The sequence below is a fragment of the Chelon labrosus genome (assembly GCF_963514085.1).
Source record: "Chelon labrosus genome assembly, chromosome: 14".
Taxonomy (NCBI): Eukaryota; Metazoa; Chordata; class Actinopteri; order Mugiliformes; family Mugilidae; genus Chelon; species Chelon labrosus.
In genome coordinates this window covers 2,896,586-2,924,237 of record NC_140347.1, presented here as the reverse complement: position 1 = coordinate 2,924,237, position 27,652 = coordinate 2,896,586, and the positions used below count along the sequence as shown (strand labels likewise).

The following is a 27,652-nucleotide window of genomic DNA, read 5'->3' as shown; positions in this document are numbered from 1 at the left end:
GGAGAAGACAAGGAAGACAAGGACAGACTTTAGGAAGACACAGGAGACCAACTCTAGGAGAAGACAAGGAAGACAAGGACAGACTTTAGGAAGCTACAGGAGACCAACTCTAGGAGAAGACAAGGACAGACTTTAGGAAGCTACAGGAGACCAACTCTAGGAGAAGACAAGGACAGACTTTAGGAAGCTACAGGAGACCAACTCCAGGAGAAGACAAGGAAGACAAGGACAGACTTTAGGAAGACACAGGAGACCAACTCTAGGAGAAGACAAGGAAGACAAGGACAGACTTTAGGAAGCTACAGGAGACCTATCCATCCATATCCATATCTGTTAAACCAAACTTTTTGATCTTTTTTTTTTTTATCTATCAAGTTGTAATTGTGTTTTTTTTGTCTTTGTAACATTTATGTAAGAAATAATCTAAAAAATAAAGATTATTATTATTAATATGTCTGAATAAGTCACTTAAATGTCAGATTATTCGTTTTTAATCGATAAAAAAATAACGAGTGTTTTTTTTTCTTTAGTCTGAAACAAATGAATCGGTTAAATAATTATAAATGAACACATAATTAATAAAAACATAAAGTACTTGACATGCTAATGACGTGTGACGCACCGGAGGCGGAAGTACCGTGTTTTTTTGTTTTTTTATTTTCTTTCTGTTCTCTCTCGGCTCCGGAAGTTCTGAGCTCGGGACTTTAACCGGATAAAAACATGGAGTATAAACTGATCATGGCCGTCTCCGGCTTCCCGAGTCTCTACGACACCAACTCTCTGACCTACCGGGACCTGAACATGAGGAGCGACGCCTGGAGACACGTCGCTGAGATCGTCGGGGTCCCCGGTGAGTACCTCAAGTTTCCCCCAGCGTCAAAAACAGCCGACGGGCCGCTGAGATAAAGCACCGGGACGTCCGGTCTGAGCTCCAGATATCACCCGAGAGGCTGTTTTAGTGCGGGGCAGAGGAAAAGCTTCACAAAATAAACTATTTTAGCTCATTTTAATAAAGAAAAAAGATCAAAACAAAGCGGGTCCGTCTCTTATTATGTTCCGACGCTCTGTGGGGTGTAACGTTTAATTGGTTCCGGCCTTAAAAATATTTGCTTTTAAAGATAGATAGATAGATAGAGATAGATAGACGACTTTATTGATCCCTTTGGGAGGTTCCCGCAGGGAAATTGACATCTCCATCGCAACCAGCACTTTCAGACATACATGTAGGAAACAGTATAAAAAGCCCAGAATACCAATACACCCAGTGAAGAATAATAAAAATAGTAATACAAAAATAAATATTGACTGTACATGCATGGTTGTTGCATAAATAGAGAAATAAATATTGTGACTGTACATGACTGTACATACACTGTTATTGCACTTTACTTTAGTATTGCAGATTAGTTAAAAAAGTCATTCAGGCCCTTTCCTTTTTGTCCTCCTCCCCCCAAGTGAGTGGTGGTTGTACAGTCTGATGGCACGGGGGACAAAAGAGTTCCTCAGTCTATTTGTCCTGCACCTTGGGAGGAGCAGCCTTTAAAGATTAAATTAAAAAGATTAAATTAAAAAGAGAGAAAATAATTTAGTTTTTAATAAATTTGACTAAAAACCTTTTAAATTACACTTAAGATTATCATTTATATAGTTTGTCTTTATTGTTTGTTTATTTTTAGAAAATTATAAATGGATGCTGCGTTAAAAACAGGCAATATTATTAATTTAGATTTTCATAATTATTAAATGATTGTATTTAAATTCTAAATATATGATATACAATATATTAAATTACTAAAAATGTGTAAAATAGCCTAGAATAAAATGATAATCGTGATATTAAGTAAATAAAATAAAATAAATAATTAATATAAAAAACAAAGAAATAACATATTTTGATAAATAACTTTATAAATTGAATAAGGTAATTTCTTAATTTTTATCGATAATCACACATCTACTGACTAGTATTGTATACTTTTTTTTTTTTTTTACCAGTAAATCAATAGAAGTTATTCCTGATGTTTTATCTATTAACTCAAATAAATCAGATATTTGTTATAATCAACATTAGTTCAGTTTAAAGTGATTCATTTTTGTATTCAGGAAGATGTGCAGGTAAAATAGTATTTAGGAGCTTCCACTCCGTTCATAAAAGGTTCAGTTTCCAGTGATCTGACAGAGAAAGGCAGCTTCAGGATGTGGGGGTCGATTCATCCTTGATTTGTTTCCTCGCCAGAGTCCGAGTGCCGGAGGAAGTGGAAGACGCTCAGAGACCAACACAGGAGGGAGAGGCAGCGCGAGAGGGAGAGACGGGAGAGCGGCGTCGGCCTCTTCAACTACCGGCCCTGGAGGTACTCGGCCATCCTCTCCTTCCTGAACCCGTTCATCGACGCCCGGGCGGCCGGCACCAACGGCTGGGCCCTGGACCCCCAGCCCTCGCACATGGTCGGCTGCAGCACGACCACGGAGACGCGCAGCGACGACGACGACGCCTACGGTCCGTGGCTCAGACATTCAGACAGTCTGGAACTAGTGTAGGAATAGAAACCTGGAGGATCAGAGGCTGTTTAGTTCATTTATTTGATCCAGAAACCAAAAGTTTGAGAGTTTATTCATCATTTTGAGCATCACAGAAGGAACAGATAGCTCCACAGTAGGTTTTGTTTTTGGTGAATTCTTACTGGAGTATTTCCACTTTCTAAACAGAAGAAATGTTGGTTTTATCCCATCAGAACTAAATTAACAGAGTTTCCTCACCTGTAAATGAATAAATATACTTTTAGTTTGGAGTTCTGCTCTTTTAACAATTCAGACCAAATTAAAATGAATGCATTTATTCATTTATAGGTAAGGAAACCCTGTTCATTTAGCGCTGCTGGGATAAAACCAACGTTTCTTCTGTTGAGAAAGTGGAAGTGCACCAGGAAACGTATGTGTCACCATAAACAAACCCAAACTAAGCTCCATTCAGTCCTGTATCACAGCTTCAGTTGTTGGGTCTTCCTCAGTTAAACCTGTGGTTTGGGTTCAGGAGGCAGACACCTTCTCTACTTTTAGGGTTTAGGACTAAGACTTTCCTTTTTGATCAAGCTTATAGTTAGAGCTGGACTGAAACATCCCTTAGTTATGCTGCTATAGGCCTAGGCTGCTGGGGGACGATACACTGAGCACATGTCCTGTACTCTCTTCTCTCTCGCACTGAGCTCCTATCCTCTAATTTCTTCTCTCTCGCTCCGGGCTCCTATCCTCTACTTTCTTCTCTCTCGCACTGAGCTCCTATCCTCTAATTTCTTCTCTCTCACTCCGGGCTCCTATCCTCTAATTTCCTCTCTCTCGCACTGAGCTCCTATCCTCTACTTTCTTCTCTCTCACTCCGGGCTCCTATCCTCTAATTTCTTCTCTCTCGCTCCGGGCTCCTATCCTCTACTTTCTTCTCTCTCGCACTGAGCTCCTATCCTCTACTTTCTTCTCTCTCGCACTGAGCTCCTATCCTCTACTTTCTTCTCTCTCGCACTGAGCTCCTATCCTCTAATTTCTTCTCTCTCGCTCCGGGCTCCTATCCTCTAATTTCTTCTCTCTCGCACCAAGCTCCTATCCTCTACTTTCTTCTCTCTCGCACTGAGCTCCTATCCTCTAATTTCTTCTCTCTCGCTCCGGGCTCCTATCCTCTAATTTCCTCTCTCTCGCACTGAGCTCCTATCCTCTACTTTCTTCTCTCTCACTCCGGGCTCCTATCCTCTAATTTCTTCTCTCTTGCTCCGGGCTCCTATCCTCTACTTTCTTCTCTCTCGCACTGAGCTCCTATCCTCTAATTTCTTCTCTCTCGCTCCGGGCTCCTATCCTCTAATTTCTTCTCTCTCGCACTGAGCTCCTATCCTCTAATTTCTTCTCTCTCGCTCCGGGCTCCTATCCTCTAATTTCTTCTCTCTCGCACTGAGCTCCTATCCTCTACTTTCTTCTCTCTCGCTCCGGGCTCCTATCCTCTAATTTCTTCTCTCTCGCACCAAGCTCCTATCCTCTACTTTCTTCTCTCTCGCACTGAGCTCCTATCCTCTAATTTCTTCTCTCTTGCTCCGGGCTCCTATCCTCTACTTTCTTCTCTCTTGCACTGCGCTCCTATCCTCTAATTTCTTCTCTCTTGCTCCGGGCTCCTATCCTCTAATTTCTTCTCTCTTGCACTGCGCTCCTATCCTCTAATTTCTTCTCTCTCGCTCCGGGCTCCTATCCTCTAATTTCCTCTCTCTCGCACTGAGCTCCTATCCTCTACTTTCTTCTCTCTCGCTCCGAGCTCCTATCCTCGACTTTCTTCTCTCTGGCACCAAGCTCTTGTCCTCTACTTTCTTATCTGATTTCTTCTCTATTACTTGTCATGCAGTTCTGTGCTACTGCTGTACAACATGGTGACTGCTGTGTGTGCCCCCACTCCCTCCACGCACCTGGCTGGCCTTAAGCAGATGGGTCCTTCGTATGAGCTGGGCTCTGCCCTGGGTCTTTCAGGCCGGGTTTTTAAAAGCATCTTGATACAATCTCTATTGTTATTGACGCTGTATAAATTACAATTGATTTGAACTTGGAACGTGAACTGTGGTTTTCATCTCTGTGTCATCAGGCTTCGCTGTGGCAGACGCAACAACAACCACAACGTCGTCGTCGTCCTCCTCAGAGTTCATCCAGAGGAAGCGTCCGTCCTCCGCCGGCTACGACTCCATCAGACTCAAAGAGGCGAAGACGGAGCTGAACTCAAGCCTCGTCGTGGCAGACGATGACGACGAGGACGGCGGCGGCGTTCAAACGCAGCAACAGGCCAACAACATGAAGGAGCTGTTTGAGATGATGATGCAGTCGGTCACGTCTTTAGCTGCCACCTTAGCGTCCTCACACGCCTCCTCGCACGCCTCCTCGCAGCCCTCAGACCAGACCGACCCCAGGACCACGTCCAGGCTGGACCAGCTGAAGACGGAGGAGCAGGAGGGCGAGGCGGCCGAGCTGCTGCTCCAAACGGACGAAGACGAGGAGGTGGAGGAGGAAGTTTCCCTCCCTGTGTCTCAGAGGCCGACGCGAGCCAAGAGGAAGAGCAGCGACAGCCTCCTGGAGGAGTTCCTGAGGAGGATGGAGGCGAGGGAGGCCCAGAGGGAGCGAGACGACCTGGAGCGGCGGGACGACGTCAGGCTGTTCCTGCTCAGCCTGGCCCCGGCCATGAGGAGGCTGACGGCCGCCAAGCAGTCCTGGGTCAGGACCAGGATCCAGCAGCTCCTGCACGAGGCCGAGTTCGGCACGACGACGTTCCAGTGAAAAGAAAAGAAAAGAAAAACATTTTGTATATTATATTTTATAAATACTAGAAGACTCAGAAGATAACATTTAACTCACTCCTGGAGACGTTCAGTCATTCACAGTTTTCTAATCATGTTTCTGAATCGACTTGTGGTTTCTGTTTTTAATAAAATCCTCTTGTTACAGTGATCTGGGCTTTTTCTGTTTTAACTGGTGGCATCAGATTATTATAGATGTTTGAATTAGACTGAAATATATAATAATACATGGGCAGCTTTATGCAGGAAGTATTTTATTAATATATATTATTTATTTTTTATTTATTGAAGACTAATAGAAAAGAGAAATAAAAGACAGATTTTTATAATTTGAAATTTGTTTAAAAAGAAAAATATACATAATAACAATAACAACATTAATACATTAGTTTACCAATAAACATAATATGTAATAAATAATAATATAAAAAATACATTTTTAATAATTTATTTTAAAAAGAAAGAAATAATAATTATGTATTTTATTACACATGCGTTTTGACAATATACATGAAAGGAAATAATACAGATTACAATGTGTACAATGTATTTTATAGATATTCTTTTGACTTGTGTAATATTTTACTTATTATAAAATATTTTAAATATTCTAAAGAGTCATAGTTTTTCCATTAAAGTAATGAAATAAAATAATACACATGAGAAAGAATTTATATATTTTACATTTCTTCTCGGATCAGGTGAGTGTTGGATTTCTATTTTGGTAAAACTCCGCCCCCTGGCGGCAGCTCACGGGACTGACAGCGGAAGGACGTAACATCCGGGTCATTGAACCACCTGATCAAAACACGGAAGTCAGATCTGAATGTGTCAATGGGCTGAGTGAGGAGGAGAGAAGATACGTGTGTTTTTAGGATTAATTAACGGAGTTTGCACTTCTTGGGTGAGTAACGTGAAAGTGGACATTCTCTGTTTACTTTTATAAATATTTTCCTCATTATAAAAACGCTAAATAGAATAAAGAGTCGTAGTTTAGACATTAAATTAATATTTAAACTCCTCGTATGACTGCTATTAGTATTTACTGACACGGCTGTGTAATTGACATGAGGACAAATATAGTGCTTTACATCATGTCAAAGAAAATAAACAGGACTCAAACTAAATAACAGCTGAGCTATGAAGAGAGAAGCTTTAAAACACTTGTTTAAACTGAACCAGGATCTAATTCACTGCTGCTCCTCCATAATGAGCCTCTAGTAGAACATCTGGACCACATCACATCTGGCAGGCAACGATAGGTTCTCTTATTTTCCCCCAACTAGAACACGTGTGGTCTTTTCCAGGTTTAGTTGCTTTAGCTAGTGACACAGGGTCGGTTTAGCTTGGATCACAGCAGATGATAAAGCTCCCGTCCTGGTTGGTAAGAAGCTTTTAAATTCAACAAATCAAATATTTCCAGACACGTTCGTCTTTTAAAGTTAGTTCTGCCAGCTGTCTGTGTTACGATCTTAATTATGGAGCCGTCTGATTAAAAATTTTCGTCTCGTTTAAGTCTCAAAGCTCCAGTTTACTGTCGTTCAAAGACACGAGGTGGATGAAATAAATGAAACTAAGTCCTGAGGCTCAGTCACAGCTCAGATGAATAAACAAGGGACGATTAAAAACGAAATAAAACCAGAAAATCTCAAAAATCAAGGATGAAAGAGCAGCGCAGTTAAAATACAGAGTATTAATACATATATGTTTAATACATGCGTATGAATATAAGCTGGAGAATGAATCTGTGTGACATGACGTCCAGACATTTTAAATGATCTCTGTTTATATTTAATTCCTCTCTAACCCAGGCCTCCATCTCTCTCTCTCTGTCTGCAGCCGATGATGGTGAAGGTGTTTCGGAGTCCGGGTCGTCACGGTTACGCTGTGGAAGGATCCCCGTTCATCCCCAGCAGAGCGGCCTGCGCTGCCTCCCAGTACTACGGGATAACTGGTGAGAGGACGAGCACGACACGAGACACGTTAGAGACGAACCTGAATGAACGGACATTCACTGGAATACTAGCAGCAGCAGTTATCAGTGTCCTGAACGAGTATGAGACACATTTAAGAGACAACAAGTCTGTTTACGTCCAGTCAACCTTCAGTCAGACAGAACCAACATTATCAGAGGTTCATGTGACGTGTGATGTGATAACAGACGATTTTTAACTGGAAGATAAATCAAGTTCAGCCTCTTATCTTTTATTTGTCTTTTTAAAGTCGTCCCGTCTTCATCTCATACTGTCAAGGCCTCTCTCTGCAGCTTTGAACAAAAAGGCCAGAACTCATTTCCTCTCTGTGATGTTTCAGGATTCATTTAAATATTTTAATGTGTTGATGAAGATGATCCTCCTCAGACGCTGTTTGTTTGTTTACATTTGTGTATCTGGCTCCGCCTTCCTGATGACATCACACAGGTAGTGAAAGAGGACGGCTGTGATTGGTCGGGAAGTTGTTAATGACTCAACAAGCGTCTCATTATTCAGACATAAACTCTTTAAACTCTATAAACTCTGTGTAATATCTATTTATTTTATTTGTAGAACGTGATCAGATTCATTTTAAATAAATCTTCTTGTGTTGTTGTTGTTCGTGCAGGTTGTGGGACTCTGCTCGTCCTGGATGAGACGGAGACGGGGGTGTCTCTGGTGAGAAGGTAACGTTTCTAGTGTCAGAGCTTTGGCTTCTTTTTTTCTTTCTGGGGACACAGAAAGATGTTTTTAAGATGCTCCCGCAGAACGTTTCAGGCTCGTTCCTGATTCAAAGCATCAGTTCAGCACCTTAGAACGTCTCATAGTTAACGAGTTTATTCATCCACAAGGTAAACTGCTTGGTCACAGCAGCTCAGTTACACAAAACACTCTTGAGAACCACAAGTAAAAAAATATAGGTGAAGATGGTTTGGTTAATAAAATAAATAAATAAATAAATAAAATTTATAAAATAAATTAAAGTAAAATAGTTAAAATAATATGTAAAAATCAAGTAAAATAAAATTTAAAATAAATTCAATAAAATAAGAATTAAAATATAAGTAAAAAAATAAATAAAAAAACTGTAAAATAAAATAAAATATATGTAAAAATCTAGTAAAATAAAATAATTAAAAAATACAGTAAAATAAAATATATTTTAAGATTAAGTAAAATATAATAAAAAAGTATGAGCAATAAACAGAAACAAAATTAGCATATGAACAAATGTTCAAGAAATAGAGCCAGAAGTAAATCTGTATTATATCCTCAGGAAGGATTAATGAGGTGCAGTAATAACACGGATTATCAGCTGGATTAATGACTCAACTCAAAAAGTTTAATGACGCATTTATTAGGAAGGTGGTCCTAATGTTGTGGCTGATCGGTGTTTGTCCTTTTCAGCTGGGAGTGGGGCGACGGCCTCTTCGACGTGTCCTGGAGTGAAACCAACGAGCACGTCTTGGTGGCCGGCGGCGGAGACGGCAGCCTGCAGCTGTGGGACACGGCCAATCAGAGCGCTCCGCTGAGGGTGGCTAGAGAACACACACAGGAAGTAAGACGCACACACACACACACACCTACACACTGACTGACTGACTGACAGGATGCTATGCTAGCAGCTTTGCTAACGTCGTTGTGTGTGTGTGTGTGAAGGTGTACGCTGTAGACTGGAGTCAGACCAGAGGAGAGAACCTGATCGTGTCTGGATCCTGGGATCACACCACTAAAGTGGTCAGACCTGCTTTAAGACCTGATGAACTTCCTGTTTCATCTACAGATGTTAAAACTGTTTGTCTCACCCCTCTGTCGTCTTCCTCGTCCTCCTTCAGTGGGACCCGACCCTCAGCCGATCGCTGACCACGCTCAGGGGCCACGAAGGCGTCGTCTACAGCACCATATGGTCCCCTCACATCCCAGCATGCTTTGCTTCGGCCTCAGGTGAGGACGTTGTAAAGAGGAGAACTTGAGTCCCACGGCCTGATTATCATGATTAATGGTTTAAGGCCTGGGAAGCCACGGTGGTGGCTTCCATCCTTCCTTCCTTCATTCCTTCCTTGATTCCTTCCCTTCCTTTCTTTCTATCTTCCTTCTTTACTTCCTTCTCTTAGCTTTCCATCCTTCCTTCCTTCCTTCCCTCACAATTTCTGTCCTTTCTTCCTTCTTTCCTAGTTTCCTTCCTTCCTTCCCTTCTTCTTTCTATCATTCCTTTATTTCTTCCTTCTTTCTTTACTTCCTTCTCTTAGCTTTCCGTCCTTCCTTCGTTCGTTCCCGATTTCCTTCCTTCGTTCCTTCCTTCCCTTCTTCTTTTCTTGCTTCCTTTCTTTCTTCCCTTCTTCACGCCTCATGACCAGAGGGTTCTGGGTTCTAATCCATGTGTGTGTGGTGGTTGCATGTTCTCTCTGGGTACCGTCCAAAGACATGCTTTAATTGGTGATAGACTGGAGACCTGTCCAGGGTGGACCCCGTCTCTCGACCAATGACAGCTGAGATAGGCTCCACCTCCCCGCCCTGACCCTCCAGAAGACGAATGAATGAATGAATGAATGTTTCAGGTCTTTTAAAGTGAACGTGATGACTCACTCTCACCACAAGGAGGCGGTGTTGCTCTTCATTCTTTCATCTCCAGCTGTGGATGTTGATTTAAACCTCACACATGAAACAACACATTGATTTGAGTTCAGAACATTTTTATTGAAGCAGGTTTTACTTTCTGGAATATTTACGGCAGCCTTTAAAAAATTATAAGTGATGAGAACAGAAACTTTTAAATCTGCAGCTCAACAGAGAAACACTGAGAGGAAAGTTGATTTTCTTCCTGGACGTCTATGTGTTTATCTGATGTTTGGATGATTTAACCTGGAGGTTAACAGTGAGCTGATGGAGCCACAGGGAGAGCTCAGATTATCTCATCCGTTTGCGTTGGAGCGTATTTTTATCGTTATCGTAGGGGTGGAGCCGATGACGGCTGACCTCTGATCAGATTGTGCAGCAGCTGGCTTTGGTTTGTAGTCGGAGGACGAGGAGTTTGGGTTAATTGGTTTTGTGAGAACAGAAATCACTGATGAGATTTTCTTTGAGTGGGAAGATGTGAAGCTGCTCAGTCTGACCTCCAAGGTTTAAAGCTCAGGTACAGAAAGACCATCATTAATCACTGGGTTTGTTTTTAACGTTTGTTTCTGGTTACGATGTTTAGTCATGAAGAGCTTCCTGTTCTGATCTGATCTGAGCCTGGGCCCTAAAATAAATAACTCCGTCCTTCCTTCCTTCCTTCCTTCCTTCCTTCCTTCCCCACTTCCTTCCTTCCTTCCTTCCTTCCTTCCTTCCTTTCTTCCTTCCTTCCTTCTTTCCATCCTTTCTTCCCTCCTTCCGTCCTTCCTTCCCTTCTTCCTTCCTTCCTTCTTTCCTTCCTTCTTTCCTTCTTCCCTCCTTCCTTCCTTCCTTTCTTCCCTTGTTCCTTCCTTCCTTCCTTCCCTCAGCCTCTTTCCTTCCTTCTTCCCTTCTTCCTTCCTTCCTTCCTTCCTTCCTTCAGCCTCTTTCCTTCCTTTCTTCCCTTCTTCCTTCCTTCCTTCCTTCCTTCCTTCCTTCCTTCCTTCAGCCTCTTTCCTTCCCTCTTTCCATCCTTTCTTCCCTCCTTCCTTCCTTCCTTCCCTCAGCCTCTTTCCTTCATTCTTCCCTTCTTCCTTCTTCCTTCTTCCTTCTTCCCTTCTTCCTTCCTTCCTTCCTTCCTTCCTTCAGCCCCTTTCCTTCCCTCTTTCCATCCTTTCTTCCCTCCTTTTTTCCTCTATTCCTTCCTAACAACCACCATAAATAAATCAGATCTTAACATGTGAGAGTCTTTCCATTTTGTTCCAACATCTGGATCATGTCTCCAAGTCAACCAGCAGCTGTTGATGGTTCTGATCCAGCGGTAGGTAGAGATCCATTAGAGACAGCAGCTGCTACAATATTCTACTGACCACATGATGGCGCTGCTGATTTACAGACACACAAACTGAGATCAGATCTCAAGTGCTGGCTGGGGACGCATGTGGAGACACATTTATATTAAGACCAGGTGGAGACACAGGGACTTAGAGATGAACTTAGAGAGGGACTGAGATTAGATGTTTAATGAGACGTCTTTGTGTTCAGATCTGAGTTTTGAGTTACGACTGAGAAGGTTTCAAAGTTACTGGTGGACTGATTGAACGTTGGCTTTCAGTGAGTCTAAAACAGTTGATAAGGATTTAAAACAACGAACAGCAGCAAACACTTCAAAGTTGGAACCAGTGTGGAAGTTTTATTTTGTCATGCTGACTCCAGGTGAGGTCATGTTTGCTCGTTAACGACAAGAGTCCAGACGACATGTGTCCTCTTGTGGTATTCACTACAAAACTAAAAATCTCTTAAAGCTCTGAGTTGTGTTGTGATGGATGACATTTTATAATTTATGCCTTTGCATCTACTACATTAAGTTACCTGGTTGTTAGCATGCTAACTGTGGCCTCAAGATGACAACAGTCGCCTAGCATGACTTAAGGTTCTTTTAAAGTGCTGCAGGACATAGACGCTGTAACCTACGTACTTAACCTATGTCGGTGTGAGCCATTAACACTAATCATTATACAATAATGATTAGTGAATGACGTTCTAATCAACTCTACAACAACAAATCCAGACCTGGACGCATCGAGGTCAAGTGTTGATCAGATCTGTGAGCAAACGGAGGCCGGATCAGATAAACGCAGCTCTGGAGTTCTGCTGACGTCTAAGTGATTGACCGAGCACTGACCTCCCTGATAAAAACCATTACCGGGGACCGACTGTCCATAACGAGCACTTCCACCTGTTTGCCTTCATTCATTCATCAGCCTGCAGCCGCTCATCAGTCAGCTCTCTGTAAAAGGACTTCACTGAAGAAACAGGAATGTCAGAAAACATTAAGGGAATACATTAACATTTGATGTCTGCATACATGAAATCAGACGCGACCTGAAAATGCTGATTTATCCTGAAATAGACAGTATATGCACCGATCACCCACAACATTATGACCACTGACAGGAGTTCTGCTGGGAAACTTTTGGACCTGGCATTCATTGGTGTGGATGTTACTTAGACATGTAGCACCCACCTAGACCAGACCAGGCACCCCCACCCCATAGCAATGACACTCCTTGATGGCAGCAGCCATCCACAGCAGGATGCAGCCACAAAAACACTTTAGGAACAACTAAAAAAAAAAAACATGAAGAACAGAACAAGGTGTTGACCTGGCCTCCAAATTCACTAGATCCCAAACTGATCAAGTATCTGTGGGATGATCCACAGAGGCCCCTACCCTCAAAGACCCCCCCACTAACAACATTATGTTGATCAGGCACCACAGGACACCCTCAGAAGGCTAATGTCCATTCTCTGATGAGTTATTACTGTTCTGGTTCATAGACTGTATATAAATATGGACAGTGCGTCTCCACTTCCTCTCATTGGTCAATCTGACCCAGGGATACGGGCGGCGCCATCTTGCGAGTTTGAAGCCAGGCATGGCAACTTGTAGTGATAATGTTGTCACATCCTTCTCAGAAAAAAACTACCTAAAATGACTGAAACCATCCCTGAAAAATATGTATTTGACGTGTATTTTAGTGTTTTAGTTTGCAGCCAGACACCAGGGGGAGCTCTACTTGCTTTAGCTGCACTTTTAAGGAGCTGTTAATGTTTTAGAGGCACAAGGGACACTTATAAAATATTAGGCTATAATAGTAATAATGATCCTAATGTTATGGCTGATCATGTATGTGTTATAGATGCTTGGTGTACATGTAAAAACGTGCAACTAATGCAAAGTCGGGTAAATAAAAAAAGGACTATACTTTAGAATAACTCCTGATTGACACCAACCTTTTTAGATGTGTAGGGTTAGCTCATTAAGGGTGATATGGCTGAAAGTCTCATATCAATAGGAATACATCAGAATTAAACTTCTGACAGAGATTCAGTTGAGTTGTAACAATGACTCAGACTCGGCTAAAGAAATAAATGGTTCTGTTGAACTGCTCCTGAAGGTGGTCAGTTGACGGCTGGTTTATTGCTTCAGCCTGAGGCGAACGACGCCACAATAAAATGATCCCCTCTTCGTTTATCTCTCATTCTTTTCATTTAATCCACTTCAGTCGTTTGTCTTGTTTTTGTTTTTCTTTTCTTTTGTGTCCCCTGAAGGCTCAGTCACACTTTGCTTCACCCCAGACTGAATCCTCCTCCTGTAGTCGGGATGTGAGGCCTTGAGTCGGTGGACACTCCAACCTCAGAAAAGACTAAATTCTTTATTTATACGGGCTGATGACACTCGGCAATTTGAGTTTTGGACTCGCCATCCAAACGTTGTGTTTCCAGGACTCTCAAACACCCAATTGTATTAAGTACTCGTGTTAGTGTTTGTTCCACGGTGCAGCAGAGGTAGCGTCTGGTTAAATAATTGATAGCAGGACCTCGTTCAGAGACAAAGACACACACAGCTGCTGCTGCACTTGTGTTGTTCTGCTCGTTGTTGTTCAGGGTTTTCTCTGGCCTCGGGGGAAACTTTGACGTGACATGAACTGTAACTCTTCCTCTGCTTCCAGACACGATTAACAAACGCCAGGATTCATAGCTTCAGGGTGGAGAGAGCCGAAACTAAATGGAGCCAAATTTAATTGACCTGAACCACCTTTACAAACCAAAAATACAAACAGCTCACCTGAACTTTTGACTCCAGTGAAACAAAATATAGCCACCTCTACACCTCTCTGAACTCTGTGGACCTAGCTTTGGTGGTGTTTCCTGCACCGTCGGCACTGGTCGGACCGATTCGTTGAGTTAAATCGGCTATGGAACGAGTCGGGAAAAGGACACGAAGAGACCGCTTCTCATTTTTTATCTTCATCTCATCTGATAGTTCAAACCCTCAAATATTTCTATTACAACACGATGATCTAGAATTAGTGTAGACCAAGTGATCAGCATAATTCAAGAGAAGACAGATCTGTACGACAGTTTGCAGCTTCAGCCTGAATCCTGCTTACACATCCACACTGTTAGCATCTTGAACCCCATGTTAAGGACGATGAGCTGTGATAGCCCACACACAGATAGCCTCTCTGTAGGGCTGGTGTTGATAGAGGACTCCTGTCTCCCATCAGAGTGCTTTGCTGCAGGCCTGGTCAGAGCTGTAATGAGAAGACGGTCAGCGATCAATAGAGAGAGGGAGGAAAGCTCTGTGTGATAACAACACTCCAGTTTTTTCTGAATCAGTAAACTGTGAAAGGTTTCCAGCACACATGTTGAATGTAGCATCTCTACACGTCCTCTGTGGAATGGAGAGGAAACCTTCCTAGCCTCCCAGCTAATGGTAGCACTTCATAGCTTCTCAGCTAATAGTAGCGCTTCCTAGCTTCCTCAACCCCCCAGCTAATAGTAGTGATTCCTAGCTTTCTAGCTTCCTAGCATCCCAACTAATAGTAGTACTTGCTAGCTTCCTAACCTCCCAGCTAAAAGTAGCTCTTCCTAGCTTCACAGCTAATAGTAGCTCTTCCTAGCTTCCTAGCCTCCCAACTAATAGTAGTTCTTCTGGTCTTCAGTGCTCATATTAGCTCCTCCTAACCTCCCAGCTAATAGAAGCTCTTCCAAGCTTCAGATCCTCCCAGCAAATAGTAGCTCTTCTTAGCGTCATAGCCCCCCAGCTAATATTAGCTTTCCAGCTAGTAGAAGCTCGCTTCCTAGCCTCCCAGCTAATAGTAGCTCTGTAGCTGTTACAGTATTCTACTGACCACATGATGGCACAGGTTATTTACAGAAAGACAAACTGAGATCAGATGTTAGTACAAGGTCTAACAACAACTGTGAGCAGGATTACATAAAAGAAAAGATTTTTATGTCATGAATGTCTGAAACAATCTAAAATATATTCTTCCTGTTAATAATAATCTCTGAAAAGGTTCCAAGCTTTAACATTTTAATGTATGGCTAAATTTCTCCATAAGTGCTGGGCCACTATCGATCTATTGAGCTTTTGAGGGTTAATTATTGCCTTCCTTTTAATTTTGCCAGTCCCATGGTCTTAGTCAGCACTTACGGCCTCGCTGGGACACTTACATGGAAGTGGAGTTGTCATTAATGTTATGATAATGTTGGATTTTTGGTGCTGTACAGGACGTCGTAAATCAAAACGTTGAGAGTTTCCCTCAGAGGAAAAACATGAAGACTGAGCGAGGACGTGAAATGAAATGGTCAATGAGTATCATAACGTGGCCCGGAGGTATTGGACGTTGAAGACAGATGGACGGATGTCTGTGTGACAGCTGAATTATAGGGTGAGATGCTGCAATTCCCTCTTCTCGTGGTCCGAGGACTGAAGCGAGTCCCGGTAGTGTTGTTTAGCGACCACCGACTGGGTGATGTGGAGAGAGGCTTGACCTTTCATTAGTCATTGTTGAAATTGCTTTGTTCCCTGTAAGGTCAGCTCTCTCGGTTGGAGCTGGCCGGTGAAACCACAGAGGTCTGATGGAAAGATAAGAAGAGTGAAGCCAGGTGGAGATAAAGAAAACTTGATGCTCACTCAGAAAGTAGTTGCTCGTAAGGCGGCAACTACCTCTGTGTTGGGATATAGTTTATCTCCTTGGCTGAATGTTGTCATGAGATGTAGTGGTGACGAGTTTAGGGCTTCTCCAATCAGCAATTATGTGGGTATTTGTTGGCCGATAGAAAATCAGTGTCCGGTTTCAGATATAATTATTTTGAGAGGCCTGCAGGTGTTTTAGGTAGAGTAGATAGATTGATAGAAATGTGTAAAACGTTTAAATTAAATATAAAAAGATATCTGAATACTATAATATATAAATATAAATATGAGGTGATTTGGGCTGCGGACATTTGTGACTTTGAGGAGAGAGTCTCATACTGATAAGCTTATCGGCATTTCCCACGCTCCTCGCTGCTCTTCTCCTCATGTTTCTCCTCCTCTTCCTCTTCCTCTTCTTCTTCTCTCCATCCACCCAGTTTGGTTCAGGGCCACACAGGATCTCCACCTCCAGTCTCAGCGGGAGATGACAGTGTGGATCAGTGTGTTAAGCTTCAGTCTGCCCTCCAGTCGCTCTCAGCTCTGCAACAAAACACAACAAAACTCTTGACAGCTTTCAGTCGTCAAAGACGTCCTGTTTCCAGCACCATGCTAGTCTTTGTTTGGTTAAAACCCAGCTGCAACCTTTAACCTGAAAGGTGATAAAAACTGCAGTTCCTCTAATGGAGGCTGGCTTCAGAAGTGAGTCATCTACGGTGGTCACTAAAAACTATAGTCAGCGTTTGATTTTTCCATTCTAGGCTTCTGTACAAAGATTGTGGAAGAAAATAATCCAACTGTGGGATGGCCACGAACTGTAGTTCCTCTGACATCCACTAGAGGCTCCACCAGTGAATCTTTACCCATAGACCTCTATATTAAATCAACATGATTCCCTCCTGCTACTAAACCAGGCCAGATATAATCCCTCCATCGTGTCCTAGGTCGGCCCCGGGGCCGCCTTCCGGTGGGACATGGGAGGCGCCGGGGAGGCATCCTTACCAGATGCCCTAGCCACCTCAACTGACTCCTTTCTGAGCTCCTCCCATGTGTCCAAGATCCGTACCCTATCTATAAGGCTGAGCCCAGCCACCCTATAAAGGACACTCATTTCGGCTACTTGTATTCGCGATCTCATTCTTTCGGTCATTACCCAAAGTTCATGACCATAGGTGGGGGTCGGAACGTAGATCGACCGGTAAATTAAGAGCTTCGCCTTTCCGCTTAGCTCTCTCTTAACCAATAACACGCCGGTTAAGCGCCCGCATCACTGCAGATGTCGTACTAAACCAGATCTTGGCTCTAGAGATAATTTCTGTGTTCATGATGAATATTTCTAGAACTCTACAACCATTTTAAATTAGATCAAGGATGTTCAGTAGAATTTAGGGGGCGTGGCCTCCTTGATTGACGGGTGGGTGTCCTCATTAGTCACTAGCTGTCTTTAACCTCAGCCCCACTCATGCTCCACCTCATTTTGTTTATTAGCTTAGAGTTGGGTGGAGTTAGACCAAGGGGGAGGCACCACACTGAGCTTCAGAACATTTAGCCACGTAGCCACAAATATGATCTGATGTTGGGCTGCAGTGGACACATGGTTTGCCCCACTGCAATCCAAAGAATTTTGGTAAAGTACTCTGGGTAACGGCTGAAACTGCCAAAAGAAAAGTACTTTTATTTTGCAACAGTTAAGCTAGCTATCATAACTGTCAGGATTCTCTGAAGAACATGTTGCATCCAGTGGGCTCAGCTTCTGTCGACCGTTTGCATCCTTTCCCTGTCGTTTCTTGTTTTCTGCCACAGATTTTTAAGCAGACATCAGAGCCACAATGGAAAGTAATCTTGTGATAAAAGACGCTCGGTGTCTTTCGTCTCCGTGTAATTCCTCTGATTGTCCGCGGCCGCTCTGCCAGCTCGTCTCGATGCGGGACACAATCCAGCTCGTATGTGTTTGCAGGGCCCGCGATGCTGCAGCACTGGTCGTGGTATTACAGATAAGCTTTGGAGGTGGTGATCTCGGCTCCATCGGCCAATGAAAATGACGTTTCCTGCTCTATCAGGCTGTTTTGCTTTAACCCTTTTTGCCACAGTCACCCACACGCTCGCTGTGACCACATTCAGCTTTGAAAATGTAATGTTTTTAAATGCAAATACTAGTGCATTCCCACAGCAGGGGAGGATTAGCTGGAAGTGATGCCATCAGCGACAGGAGGTGGTTTGACATCAAAATCATCTTTTTGACCATTTTCTTCAATATCTTTCAGTCTTTATTTCCTTTGAGCTCAGTGTTCTGGTCTAGTTCCCTTCATCTGTTTTATTCCCAGTAACTTAAGTCTGTGTTTGTGCTGCAGTCTATGAACACTGTGTCATTTGATTGGTCAGAACGGATCAATACGAGCCAATCAGCCAAGTGTTGTCCCGCTTAGAGTCAACGAGTAGAAAGTCAATATTTTTGATATAAGACACTTGAGGCGCTGGACAGTTTTTAATGGAAATACATTGGAGTGAGAGGTCTTACTGAGAAACCAATGGTGGGGTTTAGGGTTTGATAGAACAGCGGATCAAACCTAAAACATTTTACCGTTTATTTATTCAAAACCAGATCGTGGTGGTAGCACAGTAAAGGTTCGACATCTGCTCGTATCTAAAATTATAAACAACTAAAACCCTTTTTTTAGGAGCACAGCTGCTCCTGTAGCTCCAACCTCCAAGTGGATGTAAGTTATATGTAATCGTTGACCATGATGGTTCACAGAGTTTAATTCACATTCTAGTGTACTTCTACTTTACCTGTGCACTTTTTACTCTCTACTTTGACTTTATTTCACCTGATCAAGTGTATCAATGGCTTCCTGTGGCTGAGATCAGTTGGTACTTGGTACTTACTTGGTAACGCCCACTCCTCATCTCCCAAGGTTTTTTCCTCCAATCATTGCTGCAACTCCCTGAATTTTATCAGCATCCACAGTCTCTGGTCGACCCATCACTGCTAGTCTTTTCCTGTGTGATGTTAGCATGCTAGCATTGTCATAATATCCAAGCTAACATGCTCTGGTTTGACATTTTCATCTTTCACCAAGTGTATTCGCTTGCAAACACATTCTTATTAACAAACGAGGCTGACTGAGATGTTGTCGGTTCTGCAAGTATTTGGTTATAAATCATCCTTGAGGTAAACGTTTGGGGAACTTGTTTGTGTTTGTGTAATATGTCAATCAACCATATAAGTCTCTCTTATTAGTTGCTGCCTTAAAGTTGAGATCAGTTCAACTTTCTGTCCACAAAGATGTTTTTTCTACCATCATCGCTACAGCTCTCTGAATTTGATTAACATTCATAGTCTCTGGTTAAAACACCGGTGCTAGTCTCCTCCTGTGTGCATTGGGATAAATATTAGCATGTTAACACGCTCATAACATCTAAGCATATGATTTCATCTAAAGCTCCAAGCCACTACTATCATGATGTATTTGCTGGTGGGAACCAAAGTGGTGGATTGAGGAAACGATTGAGGAACTCAGATTATTAATCAAAACTGAGATTAGTTCAACTTCGCGAACTTCACGTCTGTATCATGATGACAACTTTCTGTATTTCTTAAAGAATCATGATTTCTGGTCGACACATGGCTACTGGGCTCTTCCTGTGTGGATGCCCCTATTAAAAAGGGCAAAATTCACAACATTTAGGAGCTAATCAATTACCAAAAAAACCCTCTGTTCACGTCTGTCTGGATTAGTTCACCGGCATCACGTGTGTGTTGTACATCTGCACAATATTGAAGTTGTCACACATCGGTAAGAAGCTTAAAAAGTGGCTGCATGTGGGAGGAAGCTCTGTGTTTTCAGCTGAACCTGCTGATACAGCAGCGATACCAGGTGTAGTAGAGCGAGGCCAAAGTCAGCCTCTAATTCACTGCAGAGAGAACACACACACACACACACACACACACACACACACTGGTCTTCTTATAGTTGTGAGGAACATCCACTGACACAAAGCATTCCCAAACAGGAACCATACCAATCTCAACTTGTTACCTAACCCTAATTATTTCTTTGACGCTAAAAACCTTTAAGGACCCGCTAAAATGTCTTCACAATGTTTGTATTCTGTCAGGGATTGGTCCACACGCCTACATAAAGACACGTACACACACACACAATGGTCTTTTTATAGTTGCGAGGACCGTCCATTGACATAAAGCATTCCCTAACCCTAACCTCAACCATCTCAACTTAAGGCCTAACCTTAACTCCAACCCTTATTATCCAAGTTTTAACCCTAAAAACCTTTGAGGACCAGCTAAAATGTCCTCACAGTGTTGCTACTCCATCAAGGTTTAGCCCACACAGCTACATAAAGACACGTACACACACACATCCTTGTACATTTATTGCTGCTTTTTGCTGCTGCTGCAAAGAAACGCAGCGCTAAACGATTGTGCTGCTGTAACACACTCCAGCTCACTCAGTGTATAGCTGGCATAGTCCCTACGGCGTGATGCCAGAGGAGTTTCCACGCTTGGCTGAGAGTGGGTGAAAGAGGAGGGAAGCCAGCGAGAGAGGAAGGACGCAAAGGGTTAAAAAGGAATCAATAAAGAGCGGGAGGATGTCGCCAAGAGGAGGATGACGCCGGGAAGGGAGGGTTTTCACCCATCGCTAGGATTAAAGAGGAGGTGCAGGGCGGGAGGAGGATGAGGGAGGGGAACAGTGAAGCGTGTTGACGGGAGGAGAGGATTAATCTGCTGGTCAGCAAACATGAGGAGAAGCTCCCTCCGTGTTACCTTTTAATCCGTCCTCTGCAACAGTCAGGAGCTGATTATTCAAATTCTGTCGACGACAAGTTCAGATTCCAGGGTTTTCACGGCTAGTTAGCTCTCGCGTTCGCCTCGAAGGGACTTCAGGTGGCGTTGTTCCTGAAGAGACGCTCACATAATCCTATTAAGCAAATTTATTTGGTGTGCAGCCTCCAGATTGTGACTCTAAAGTTGATCCCTACTCCCAGTTCTTTAGGTCACACAGACATCGCCAATAAAGTGCCAACAAAGCTGCTAGCTTCGCCAAAGCAGAATGTTAGGACGGTAAATTACAAAAAGGGAAAGAAAACGTGGCACTTAAACCAAAAGTCTAAAACACAGCCAGATAAATGTTGATAATATTGACATCGTCTACATATAAAGTGATTATCTCATCGTCCATCTCTTTTTAGCTGATAGCTGTTCGCTTGGGAAGATCCGACATCGATTCATAAAACCCTTGATTGAGATTTAAAAAGTTAAATGACGACAAAGAAGAGTTGGACAAAAGCAAAGACACATGAAAGATGAGAAACTAGAGGGAGAAGATAGGGGAGACACCACAAACCTCTGGAACCAATGAGGACATTAATTTTGGTCTGAAGTATAATTCTTTAGAAACTTCATAATCTCATTAACAAGCGCCAGTGTTCACCGCAACTACCAGCGCATCTATTAGAAAACCTGAATATACTGACTAAAGACCATGATGATGGATTCTAAGTGTTTTGAATGGGAGGCAGCAGAAGCTTCTGGAGGGTTTCCTTTCAGCTGAGGCAGCAGACTGAGGCCTTCAGTGCAGAAACAGCAGAGCTTGAACGAACCTCTCGGAACCTGCTGCTGGGCAATAAATAAATAAATTAATGAATGAATGAAGAGGAGGAGGGTGAAGGTTCTGCTTGATGATTGTTGCAGTGTGTTGGCAGAATCTCAACCTCTGTCCTCTTTCCTCAAACGTGCTAAAGTCCTCCTGAAGACGGACCGGTTTAATTCCATAATGAAATGAAGACAAGGTCTGTACGTCATGTTGCCCTCAATTAACCTCCCTTTTCTTTCTGTCTCCCTTCTCCTGCATTCTCTCTTTTCTATCTCTACCTTCCTCACTTTATCCTCGTCTTCTCTCGTCTTTATCTCCATCTCCAACTGTTGTCTCGACTGCCGTGTCTAGAACAGCACTTTTATAGAGGAAGGGAGGACCAACATTTACCAGATATAAAGTACAGCAGTGTTATCTAAACTAAAGTCTGTTCAGGATCAGTAACAACCACTGTCTCTTTAAATGGATGCTCTGTGAATCAGTCTAAGGTCATCAGTATGGGCTGCAGTTGTGCCAGGGATTCTGGGTAAATCCTCCGCCCCTCTCTTTGTTTGTGCTCTCAGGTGACGGGACGCTCAGAGTTTGGGATGTCAAGGGCGGAGCTTGCCGATTGGCCATCCCGGCACACAAGGCTGAGATCCTCAGCTGTGATTGGTGCAAATATGACCAGGTACCCGACCACCTTCAACGGCCCCACTGGACTTTATTAGGCAGCACCAGAAAGGAGGATATGAACCACTGGATTTTAGTCATATATTTACTATATAATTTTAAAATGTCTCATTGTATATTCCTTAATCCTTTAAATCCATTAAAATCCATAGATGCTCTGATCTGAGCTTTATTTATGAATTTAAAGAGGTGTAGTTATCCTGAGAGACATTTCAACAACTATTCATGCAGCTATTCTGCATTAAAGTGTTTTTAATAAACTTTTATACTCACAGTTTATTCTGATAACTGCCAGTTTATTTCATTGAGTTGTTGTCTGTCTGCAGAACATCGTGGCCACTGCCTCAGTCGACTGCACGGTGTGTGTTTGGGACCTGAGGAACGTCCGACAACCTGTCAATCAACTGCTGGGACACACCTACGCAATCCGCAGAGTCAAGGTAAACACACGTGGGTTTCTATCCTTGTGAGGACCTTCCTTTAACATAATGCACTCCCTAGCCCCTAACCCAAAGGTGTTAAACATACTGTCAAGCCCTTTTCAAATCAAATGAGGCTTTATGTGGCGCCTGAACTAAAGTGAGTTTGACAGCACTGCCCGTAACCTAATTGTAACCTGTATCCTAACATCGAGAACGTACAACGTTGGACAACGCTAAACCTTAATTTATTGTCGCCTGTCACTTCTGCGCCAAAGCCTACATCATAACCTGGCGTTGCACCTCCCCAGAAATGTAACTATGCATTGAGGCAACGTGGGCCATATGGGCCGTGATTGGTCTGAAATGCATTTCCTCGTTATGTCTCTCAGCAGCCGGACAAGCTCAGAAAATTGTCCCTTGCTCAGCCTCCGACAAACCAGATGTCCAGTTTCCTACTACAAGTTTATGAAAATGCAGTCTTTGTATTGTGTGAGAGCCAGTGTGAAACCTGACAGCATCAAAACACCCACTTAAATGGACCTAATAAGACCACACACACACATATTAGATAACACGCTCTGAGGACATTACACTGACTTCCAATCATAACTACTGTTTATTTGAACCTTTAGCCTGAAATTAAACGACTTCTACACCACAATGAACCACTTCCTGTCCTCTCACCAGGAGTAAAACCAAACACTCTGTACATCTGCAAACAGAAGTTGTCTGAGTTCATCCGACCGAGCAGCTCAGGCGAGGTTTTTTAAAGACAGGTGTCACCAATCGATAGAGACGACTCGCTCCAAAACTGTTTGTCTGCGTCTGCAAACCCGTCGGCTCGCATTGATTTACAGGAGGGAGCAGAAACCAGCTGATCAGCATCATCAGACTGACCCGAGACTTTCCTTCAGCAAAGACATATACAAAAAATATTCAACCCAGTAAAATCTTCTTAAATGTTGGCTACGTTTATATGGATAGTATTTAACCTCATCAGTCATCTCCTCGTCTTCTTTTGTCTCCTGTTGCACTTGAACGCACCACAGAGACGACAGACAATGGTTCAACACCTGAGAGGAAATAACTGTTCAGGCCATGGCACTAGGTGTGGTTCCTGTGGTATTGGTGTGTCACAGCCTTAACTTGACACAGAATGTGTAGAGTCTTAGAAGACGACCAAGATGTCTCCACGTCTCCATCGTCTCTGTCCACATTGATTCCATCTTGGTTCATCTTGTTTTTCTACCTCCATGTTTCTGTCCCTCCTGGAAACTCCTCACCTGATGTTGATTTATTTGGAGATGATTAGTAAAAGTTAACACCTCATCTCTACATCTCATCCATCAGTCTGAGGTTTTACTCTGATTAGTAGAAGAACTAGAGTTCATGTTAAAATGCAACAGAAGACAGACTCAATAAATTAGAAGACGCATCCTGTGAATAAATTCTGTGTTAATGTTTGTTTAGATCATTCTGCTTCATGTCGTCACAGCTGCCGAGCCTCATTACATTTGTCTTTTGTTTTGATAATAAAAGACTTGGCCAATAAAAGCAGCCGTAAATTAAACTGAAGAGAAATAAAAGCAGCAGCCGCGGTGAGAAGAAGGGGTGCAACGACGTACAGAAAGGTGAAGCTGTCAGAAGCAGAGAGGGGGAACAAATGAAGGAATAAATTAATTTAAGAGTGCTGAGCCGACGGTCGGTGAAATGGCTCTCCCTGGACTCTTTTCAGGCTCTCTGAGTCGGCACAATCCTTCAACTGCTGAACAGAAGAAAAGCTGGAAACTGTCTGTGAAGGATCTCAGTCATCCAGGTCATGGTATATCTAAAACACAAAGCTGAATCAAAGAAAACTTGATTGTTGGGTTTCTAGAAGATGTTTCAACCAAGTCTTCAGCTGTAAACAACTTCAGTAGTTCCTATTTAAACCCCAATTCCCCACCAGTCTTTTAGAACAAAAGACTTGGATGAAGAAACTCTACAGTCCAGTCGTCCTTGTTTCAGCTCGGATTTGGAAAGCTGGAAACTAGTCAACCTTCCCCGAGGCTGTTTGTCACTTTGACGCTTTTTAAAGGGTTCAGGCGATCCTCAGAAGTCAGCAGTCCCCGAGGATCTAGAAATAAATTAACTTTCTCTTTTTTAACAGAACAAACGGAACAAAGCTGCAGGTCAGGATTTATTTTTGAAAGGACAGTTTCTTTTAATTCTTCCCTCTCAGAGCCGAAGTGTTTCTGCTTACTGTTCATTTAACGTCCCTTTTTGTGAAACCATTTGTTCTTTATTCTCATTTTGTCTGTATTTGAAGTGTGCGGTCCAAAAGTCTGGGAGCTGGACAGTAATCAACAATCTGTCATGTTTTTATGTACTGTAAACCTGAAGATAATCAGAAATATTCATAGCAATAAAAAAAAACACACTCTGCGAGTTACAAAAGTATGTGAACAATTATTTTCAGTATCTGCTGTGACCTCCTTGTGCAGCTATAACATCAACTAAATGTTTCCGGTAACTGCTGATCAGTCATCTTCAGTAGCCGTTCTCTGGTAGCTGCTGTTCCATAACCTACAACAGTTTGTTCCTTTGGGACCTCTCAGACTATTATGGAGTGATCTTTGTTGGTGGACCACTCCTGTGGAGGGGAACAGTCGTCTTCAATCTGTCTGACTGTGGATTGTTTGTGGGTTCCAAACTCTTTAGAGATGGTTCTGGAACCTTTTCCAGCCTGATGAGCAACAACAACTCTTTCTCTGAGCTCCTCAGAAAGCTCCTTTGTCCACAAACATGTGTTGTGAAGATCAGACTGAGACAAATCCCTGATTTATTGAAACTAAACCAGGAACTGAACCACACCTGAGTCTCATTACATTGATGGAAACACTTCTGAACACATGGACTCTGATTTAATCCTAGAGGAGCTCCTCTCTGATATGTAATATTGGATCATTTGATGATTGTTTGGAATCTTGACATTTTGCATTGTCCTTCTCCTGTAGTTCTCTCCATTCACTAAGACGTTGTTGGGGTCCTGCTCGTATGACTTCACCGTCAGGTAAGATCAACTCTTCTGTAAAGTTCTTGTTGCTGTAAAACATCAGGAGCTGAAACATGAAAGCTTCTGACTTAAACGTTTGTGTCTGGCCGCTTGTGAACGATTGATTGATGTGAGTGACAGAGGCTGTACGGGTTTAAACTTTCAGTCTGGGTGAATTGTTTGAAGCCAACATTTTGTAGAGGTTAAAGTATGGAGTCATATTTCTGCCCCTTCTCTTTCAATCACCAACCAAAGTGGAAGGATGGTGTCATCCTCAAAGAAGTAATGGCGATAAATGTGATAGAGTTAACTGGTGTGAGATGGAGAGAGAGAAGATGGCGTTGCTTTATTGAGCTGCAGAGGCAGCGTTAATAAAATCTGTAATTTCAAGGTAGGCTGCCTCTGTGATTCTTCTGAGAATATGCTTCTTAATCGTGTCCTCACCCTTTCCTCTGGCAGTTTTCATGTTTCTCAGATTTTAAAAATCTGCTGATGGGTTGATTTTGCTCAGACTGATAAACCGATTCAAGGGTTCAGTTAGAGGAAGGACTGGTGAGCTTTATCATTTAAGTCATCTAGCTCTTATAAAACATATATTTTCCTGCTTACATTTTCTCTGCTGTTACATTTCTCATCATTTTCCTCAGTGTCTTGTTTTTTTAAAGTGACTTAGTTAAATATCTGCTTTGGATGTGAACACTAAATGTGAAACTCAAACTCTCAAACACAAATTCATCATGCATGTTTCAACAATCAGAGATAAAAGTCTCATTCATCATATTCTCTTACACCTTAGTATTTACAGTATGTTACAGACTTTATGATTTGTATTCTATAATTTAGTATTTAAAGAGATTAACTGCTAAATTATCAGATTATCAGAGTTAGTGGTGATTGTCACTACTGACCCGATTTGATTCATTTAAAGATATTTCAGGGAGATTTCTGATACCTCCTCAATCGTCTCCCTCTAGTTTCTCATCTTCGTTATTGACTATATATTAATGTGAAACATGACACCATAGTAAAATTGCAAACGAGAGGATGCAGGAAGTTGTATTTATTTATTTATTTATTTTAAAAAATCTATCTGAGGGTTTTGTGAATTGATACTTTAAATCTACTTTTAACACCCAGTTGTCATTGTAACCTCACTTTAAACTACACTATGCAATACATGACATTTAAAAGCATTTAAATATGTGTTGCACGTACTAACCATGAGGATGCTTTCGCTCATATACTTTGTTCTGATTCATGGAACAGTTGATGCAGTATTTAACCTGGGTTCGGTTCGTGTTCACAGATCAATCCAGACAAAGTTCTGACTCAAAGCCCTCAATTCTACGTTCTAGCAAACGCTGGATTTCAGGAAATAATCAAATAGAACGTGGAGCATCATCATAGAGTTGTGTCTATGAACAGCATGTTCAGTTTGATGCGGCGTCTTGGCTACGAGTAGAAAACAACGTTAGCATATATATAATGATGTGAAGGAGCTCTGCTGCTGCCAGACTCCTCTGTTCCAAAGACCCATCAGATGAACTACTTGGTTCTATCATTAGACACTAGTCATATCGGCCCGTGGCTCAGCTCAGTCCATTTGTTCTAGAACAGAGTGTTCACCGGGGTTAGGGTGAAGTTTGGATGTGGCTGAGCCCCACTGTTGGGTTTACAATCAACTTTTTTTTGTCCAGCTGCAGCAACCGTCCCCTTTAAACCTACCACCTACAGTCCCAGAGAGCTTCTAGAGGTTTCATGATGAATACTGGGAGGTCTGGGTCAAGATGACCCTGTTGCCTTTTAACGGAGCGTGTCAAGGAGTCTGAACCAATGAACTGTCCAGAGGGATGGGAGGGAAAGAACCCTTAGACTGTCTCTTTGTGACTGAGGTAGTGAATTTAATTCCTGGGAAATGAAGACGCAGCATCAAGTGAACGTAAAAAAAAATCCTGGTCTGACTTCCAACCTTTGAGTTGGGGCTCTTCATCAGAGTCGTAAAGTAGACCTGACAGGAACGCAGGAGGATGCATATTCACAATA

At 42.5% G+C, this 27,652-nt stretch overlaps 3 protein-coding genes across 5 annotated transcripts in view; 2 read left to right on the top strand and 1 right to left on the bottom strand.

Moving 5' to 3' along the window:
* The window catches only part of LOC311498919 (uncharacterized protein), a 227,553-nt gene that overhangs the window by 88,704 nt on the left and 111,197 nt on the right, over nucleotides 1-27,652 (bottom strand). The window lies entirely within an intron of this gene.
* Nucleotides 676-5,463, top strand: LOC311498932 (uncharacterized protein). The gene is made up of 3 exons (XM_084559727.1): nucleotides 676-850; nucleotides 2,237-2,497; nucleotides 4,610-5,463. Exons 1-3 carry the CDS (start codon nucleotides 721-723, stop codon nucleotides 5,290-5,292), a joined length of 1,074 nt encoding a protein of 357 aa, XP_084415853.1. The 5' UTR covers nucleotides 676-720; the 3' UTR covers nucleotides 5,293-5,463.
* The window catches only part of pex7 (peroxisomal biogenesis factor 7), a 39,989-nt gene continuing 18,479 nt past the window's right edge, over nucleotides 6,143-27,652 (top strand). For 2 of the 3 annotated variants that reach the window (XM_084559732.1, XM_084559733.1), the window contains exons 1-8: nucleotides 7,035-7,266; nucleotides 7,914-7,971; nucleotides 8,693-8,843; nucleotides 8,945-9,022; nucleotides 9,121-9,229; nucleotides 22,045-22,151; nucleotides 22,480-22,593; nucleotides 25,572-25,627. In XM_084559732.1, the coding sequence (XP_084415858.1) occupies nucleotides 7,155-7,266; nucleotides 7,914-7,971; nucleotides 8,693-8,843; nucleotides 8,945-9,022; nucleotides 9,121-9,229; nucleotides 22,045-22,151; nucleotides 22,480-22,593; nucleotides 25,572-25,627 (785 nt within the window). In that variant the 5' untranslated portion in view covers nucleotides 7,035-7,154. Of the gene's footprint in view, nucleotides 6,217-7,034; nucleotides 7,267-7,913; nucleotides 7,972-8,692; nucleotides 8,844-8,944; nucleotides 9,023-9,120; nucleotides 9,230-22,044; nucleotides 22,152-22,479; nucleotides 22,594-25,571; nucleotides 25,628-27,652 lie in introns of those variants that run through there. The other variant, XM_084559731.1, reaches the window with a different exon arrangement.